Source organism: Ceratotherium simum, chromosome 37 (genome assembly GCF_057802395.1).
Source record: "Ceratotherium simum simum isolate JZ-2026a chromosome 37, ASM5780239v1, whole genome shotgun sequence".
In the NCBI taxonomy this organism is placed as follows: Eukaryota; Metazoa; Chordata; class Mammalia; order Perissodactyla; family Rhinocerotidae; genus Ceratotherium; species Ceratotherium simum.
This window is the reverse complement of record NC_141936.1, coordinates 8,210,955-8,217,805: the sequence shown is the minus strand read 5'-3', so window position 1 is coordinate 8,217,805 and position 6,851 is coordinate 8,210,955. Positions and strand designations below refer to the sequence as shown.

The 6,851-nt window shown below is 48.4% G+C and overlaps 1 protein-coding gene across 1 annotated transcript in view; it reads left to right on the top strand.

The window, feature by feature from the left end:
- Positions 1–3,204: 3,204 nt before the first annotated feature.
- Positions 3,205–6,851, top strand: part of SAG (S-antigen visual arrestin) — a 28,892-nt gene continuing 25,245 nt past the window's right edge. Inside the window, exon 1 of the mRNA XM_087424525.1 lies at positions 3,205–3,383. Within this exon, the coding sequence (XP_087280651.1) occupies positions 3,309–3,383 (75 nt within the window). The 5' untranslated portion in view covers positions 3,205–3,308. The remainder of the gene's footprint in view (positions 3,384–6,851) is intronic.

Here is a 6,851-nt window from a genome sequence, read left to right as displayed (position 1 = left end):
GGGGAAGCACCAGTGTCAGTGAGGAGGCAGAGGGATCAAGGAGAAAACATGGCAAGAGTCTTTCTGTGGTTTCCACAGGAAAAAACGGGGGGGCAGGATAAGCAGGCTTATGATTGGCTAGTTTAAATAACTTCAGCGGGCTTTGGCGGGTAGGGCTGTCTCCAGTCGTCTGATCCCTGGCCTGGATCATGAGGGCAGGGCAGCAGCGGCTCAGAGTGTGAGAGCCCCATGAAGGAGGGAAGGAGGAAAGGGGGTGGTTGGGGTGTTTGGGCTTCCAGATTGGTTAGTTTGCATAAGAAAGGCTGTCATTTACTACCTAGGAAAGGGCCAGCCTAGGAGGGGCAGTCTCTCCTGGGGCAGCAAGGCCCCCGATGTCAGAACATCAGAAATACAGAAGATTGGGCCGGCTCCGTGGCTTAGCGGTTAAGTGTGCGCGCTCTGATGCTGGCGGCCCGGGTTGGGATCCCGGGAGCGCCCCGAGGCACCACTTCTCCGTCCAACGTGAGGCCGAGTCCCACGTACAGCAACTAGAAGGATGTGAACCTATGACATACAACTATCTACTGGGGCTTTGGGGGGAAAAAACTGAATAAATAAAATCTTTAAAAAAAAAAAAAAAAAAGAAATACAGAAGATAAAAAGGCAAGATGAATGCCATCAGAGCTTTTCAAGTGATGTTTTTCTAATTCTGTCATTTCTTTACATTTATTAGCTGGCATTCCTCTGTGGAAAAAAAAAGGGGGGGGTTCTCCCTTAGAAATTAAAAAAATTTTTCCCCAAATTTAGCTACTACCAGCTATTACACTATTGCAATCCAGTGACTCATTGATTTGCTCAAAGTCTATTGGGGTCCCTACTCTACAGGCTGGAGATGGGATAAGTACAAAACAGTCAAAAATCTCGACACTCCTGGAACTTACATTCTGGTAACGGAGGGGTGGAGGGACAGACGATAAACGAGATATGAAGTAAATTATCTTGTTTGTTAGATGGTGATAAGAAGTTGGAGAGAGGAAGTGTTGGATGATGGATAGGGTGACATTGAAGTAAAAACCCAGAGCAAGTAAGGGAGTGAGCCAAGTGGCTCTCTGTGGGAGGAGTGTTCCAGAAGAGGAAACAGTAAGATCAAAGGCCCTGAGGCAGGTTTGAAGAAGAGCAAAGAGGCCAGTGAACTGGAGCAAAGTGGACGAGGTGGTGAGAAACAAGGGCAGAGGTCATAGGGGAGCCAGATCACACAGGGCCTTGCAGGCATTTTCCAGATTTAGGTGGGAACCCATTGGAGTTTTTGATAGATGCTAACACCCCAAACAGGCTTTCTGCTTACACTTGCTTCATTCCCAGACACCAGGTCAAGTCCAGTGTGTTAGTAACTCTGTTAGTGGCCACAGCGTCCCATCCATTCATTCCGTGAGTGTTCTCAGGAGCAGCTATTGTTCTGGGCACCAGGAATGCACAGGTGCGGGAGACCACACAGCATGGGTCCTGGCCTCAAGGAGCCTAGAGTCAAGTAAAGGAAGAGAGGCTGGCAAATAATCTCCCACACAAGCGTCAAATGCAACTGTGTCTCCAACCACGTCCGGGAGGCTGAGGAGGGCTCCCCTGAGCCGAAGTCTGAAGGGTGAACAGAGTCAGCGAGGTGAAGAGAGAAGAGGATTCTTCCAGACAAAAAGAACAGTGGGAGTGCGGTACGGGGCGATGTGGAAAGGCAGGTAGAGGTGTAAAGGTGTGTGCCGTGTCTTGAGAGCAGTGGAGATAGCAGGGGTAACAGATCAGGGCTCAGAAGGCCCCTCTGCTGCGGTGCGGAGAAGGGCCTGGAGGGTGGAGATGGATGCTGTCAGCAACAGGAGACATCGTGGTCCAGGAAAGCTCTGGGAGTGGTGTGGACTCAGGTGGAGGCGCTGGGGATGGCAAGACGCAGATGGATTCCAGGGACACTGGGGGGAAATTGACAGGACTCATGACGTAGTCAATAAGACACGGGTGGAGGAGATGAACCGGTCTAGCTGGGCTTGCATAACATCAGGGTACATCTTGACGCTGGCATTTCTCCTTGACCTTTCTGTTTCTCTCCCCACCCCCAAGATTGCATTAGCTGCCTGCTGAGTTTAATTAAGTTTGTTGAGCACTCGAAAATCCCCTGTCCTAGTGATACTGGGAGAGAAGGGATAATCGGTCTATTTCCAGAACCCAAAGAGGGTTAGGAGAAAAAGTAGCTTTCATTTAGCTGGCGTCCCTCCCTACACACCTCCTCTCCAGCTTTGCGGCCCCTGCGTCTGTGGGTCCTTCTGGAAGGAGGCTGGGGGCCCTTGGTTAATGCTTAGAACTGCTGAAGCTACCAGTTAACCCATCTCAACACTAATCCAATTTCCACTCTGCTCCTTAAATGGGATTTGGCTTTGGGACATTGAGACCTGGGTGCTGGGCTCCTTCTCCAGATTCCCTACAAATTCCCCACGCACACCAGCCAAGGACCTTGCTGGGGTCATCTGGTTAGACAGAGCAGGGCTGGCTGCTCACCCAGAAGGTTAGAGACCCTCTCCTTGCCTCCTGGGCCCATCCCGGCCGGTTGCACAAGGTATGTGCCCGCCCTCGCACAAGACGTCTCAGAAACTCGGGGCAGGCCCAGGGAACAGCGAGAGGGGAGGACAGGCACTCGTGGAGTCAGTCTGTCCTGGTTTTGCCTTTTCTGCGTAGTTTCCGTGAGATGCTGCTTGTTAAGGAAACTCGGAGCGCACTGAATTCCAGACAGCTAAGGTGGCCTCTTCAGTGTCTGGAAAGCTGGGGCATGGGAAGAGAGAGCAGGGACAGGAAAGCACTGCTGCGTATGAATTGCTGGACAGAACTTTTGGGGATTTCATATATTTTAAAAATAATATTTGTTAAGTGGCTATATTGTGGTTCTCAGGAACTTTTTCTATTTTATTGCTGTAAGACGTCATGATAGAATTTTAAATTCATCCTGGCAAGTGTGACAATACCAAAGGTTAGTCAGAAAGTAAAACCTTCTAGCTGGACTTCCCAGTGAGGGTCACTAAGAACTGTTTGGGGATTATCAAAAAAAATAAAACAAATTTTTTTTAACAAAAAGGGCACTGTAGTAAAATACAAACCAGACAAAGACCTTATTTAATCAAACAGGGATGTTGAGGCAGATAGAAGGAAATGTCCAATGGATGCACAGCATCTCATGAGTAGGTTTCATACCCAGAAGGTTCTCGACTTTATATTTAGGATCGTTTTACCTTTTCCCAGCCCTCTAACACCTGACGTGCGTCCCAAGGTGGAAGAAGCTGCCAGGGACGGCTAACATGGCAGCCAGCGTGAAGACAAGTAGGTCTACACCAAACCGTGTTATCTTCAAGAAAACGTCCCGGGACAAGTCGGTAAGTGGTACAGAAGTGAGTAGCTTGATGGAAATTATTGTTTAAAAAGAAAAAGGAGCTTTTTCTAGAATAGACACAATCAACACCAAGACTCAGTGAGGTCGAGGGAAGCTCTGTGTCTGTTTTCCATCCCTGTCTGAGTTGGACAGCAAATGAGACATAAATGAATGAGTAAATTCAGAAATACAACTTCTCTTCAATCTCATCATGACTTTCATTCTGAGACCCTCAATTTTCTCATCCCCTCACTCCCAATTTTACTTCTTTTCCTTGAACCCATGACTTACCATTTCAAACACTGTTTTGTCAATACCTGTCACTCACTTGGCCCTTCATCTATCATGTCACCTACTTGCCCGGGGAAAGCCCTAATGCTGGATCAATGCCACTCTACTCTCCGTGCACCTACCCCAGCCGCCATGCTCTCAGACCTCACCGGGCCTTCAGGGCCACTGGATAAGGGAACTGCTCAGCTGCTCCCTTTCCATCATTCTGCGCTGTGGCTGCATGGCCACCGGTATCCTGGCAACCTGCGTACTTGGCAGAGATGACACCACTGTTGGCTCCATCAAGGCCCACTAGAGGCTCTAGATGTGCCCGTGAACTTCCTGGCATGGGAGCCCAGTGGAGGGTCCACCCCACAGCCTCCACGGATGTAGTCTGCTTGCTCCACTCAGTGGCTTCTTAAGAGCCGACAATCTAGCTCAGTGCCGTCCAAGGCAAGCTGCATAGGTAACCTTACTAAATTTTCTAATAGCTGTGGTAAAAAAGTAAGAAGAAACAGGTGGAATTCATTTAAATACTATATTTTATTTAACCCAATACATCCAAAAAACTATCATTTTAACATGTAAACAATATAAAAAATTTTGATGACATATTTTACATCCTTTTTCTAAGTCATTGGAATTTGGTGTGTATTCTACATTTACATAACACATGTCAATTTGGAATGGCTGTATTTCAAGTGTCCAGTAGCCACCTATAACTAGTAGCTACTGTATTGGATAGTGTGTGGATCTAGATCATTCTTCTAGCTGACGTCTGAAGCCTATTCTGGGCTCAAAAGAAGCTCTCTGATCCGTGTCCTGACACACAAGGGGGTTGGGCTTTGCACAGGCACTGTCTTTCTGCCCTTTTCCCTCCTGGCTGAGGAACTCCATCGTTTTCATCAAGTACTCTGATTCTTTGGGGTGACAAGTTGAGTGCCCCTCAATCTTTTTCCTCCAAACTCTTCCCCAACTTGTGTCTTTCCAGCACACTTTATTTTGACTCCTGGCAGAAGAGGAGAGAAACCACTCCTGCTGGGCCATATCATTTTCCCACTTTTTTCTTCCAAACACCTAGATGTACATCCTTTGAACCAAGAAATTTAGAATTTTTTGTATATAGGGGGAAAAATAATTCATCAATGAACGTCTCACATATTAGGATCATTTCAGCTACAACCTCTGTATGGCTCCAGGCCTGGTGTGCCAGGGCTCAGGGTCCATTTCTTGTGATTCTCTCCACCTCGCCCTCTTCTGTGAGCTTCATCCTCTGGCTGGCGGAATGAGGGCTGCCCCAGCCCCTGTCTCAGCGTCACTTCCTTCCAGAAGAAGGAAGAGGCTGTTGCTTTCTGGGGTCTCTTCTTAAGAGCGAGGAAATATTTTCCCAGCAGCCCTCCAGCAGGCTTCTCTCAAATCTCATTGGTCAAAACTGGGTCACATGCCCACCCTAAGGCAATCCCAAGCCAAAGGAATTGAATGATTATAATTGGATCCAGCCAATCAAAAGCCATTCTCTGGGGCTGGCCTCCTTAGCACATGACCACATGGGGGGTGGTGGACCCTGAACACAATTGGTGGCTTTTACCCAGGACGAGGGGGCTGGTGGCTGCTGGGTGGGCAAGCAGCAGATCGGCGGCAGTCTCACATCGTTCAGCCTCGCTTCTCTACCTGTTTCCCTCCCGTTCCAGCTGCAGCAGAAAGAAAAGCTGCCTTTGCTCACATCCGAGGTGCATGCTGCTTATACCCTGGGTCTCATGGTTCACCACTTCCTTAGGGTCCCCCACCCTCAGCCTCCCTCCTGGGCTGTATCTACAGCCTCTCCCTCTCCACCAGTACTTTCCCTGAGCAGAAAAACAAGTCACTTAAAAACAACGATAACAAACTCCTTGACCCTGTCCCCTTTCGAGCTCTCCTTCCTTCACAGCCAAAGCTTGAAAAAGAAGTGCTCACTCTCTCCACCTACCTTCTTCCCGCCCGTTCACTCTTCAGTCCTCCCTCCTCCCAACCACCGTCAGCTGCCTAACTGGCCTCACCTTACCAATCCATCTGCACTTTGCTGCTACATGATCAAAGTCTCAGTGTTCTCCTCCGTAAAATGGGCTTAATTCCTATCTCATAGATTTGTTGTGAGGATAAATGAAATAACGTAGTCAAAGCACTTAACTTCATACCTAGTACATGACTAGCACTCTAAATGCTATTTAATTGCAGGTCTGTCATCTCGCTTCAAGAGTTTCAACGGCTTCCTAGATTCTTTAGAGCCAGGTCCTATAAGACCCTTTCTGGCGTCAGCCTATGTCCCCATTTGGTGGCCATTCATCTGCTGACGAGACCATTGGCGGCTCCAGAAGCATTCTCTTGGCTCTGGGCTTTGTATACACTGAAGTTTTTTGCCCAGAAAGCATCCCCTCACCATCCAAACAACCCCCGCCCCGTCCCGGTCCCCTGGCTGTGCTGTCCTTAAGGAGTTTCAACACCAAGAATAGAAATGACCCAGAAGACACAGGGATTCACGCCAGAACACCTGATATGAAGAGATAATTATAGGAGACGATTTAATGCCAACAAAAATGATTTTGAGTGTTCATGGACATAAAAATATGAATTTAAGAAGCTTAGGGAAGGAGGGGGCTAGCCAGGGTGCATGCTCTCACTCATTGGTGCGCTTAGCACATGTTGATTGAATTCCCGTTACGTATCAGATAGTGTAGTAGGTACTATGATGGCTGAAAGAGGAATGAAAGACAGAATTCTGACCATCCAGGCACTCACAGTCCTGTGGGTTAAAGTGGTAAGTGGTGGTGAACCACCCCAGGCTCTCCCACAAAGGGGGTTGGTAAAGAGACCTTCGCTGCTGGGAACGTAGAAGTGGACAGGATTGGGGCTGAGACAATGGTCATCTCCCCGCATCTCCCCACCCAGCTCCACGCTACCCTGTTCCTCAGAGCACGGGTTCGGGTTTACCTGTACAGAAGCTCACCTGGTAGGACTCCTAAAGAACTCCCGCCTCTTGCTCGGAAATTCTTCTAACAACAGGGGAAGGAAACCTTTCATTCACAGCTAGAAATAAAAGGTTTCACATGCGAATATGTGTGAGGAGCCTCATTTGCGTAGGTATAACTTTCCACTACTGTCAGTTAATTCAACAAGTTTACCTGGTTGATATCACACCTGGGCTTGACGGGAAAAGGTGGGGAGA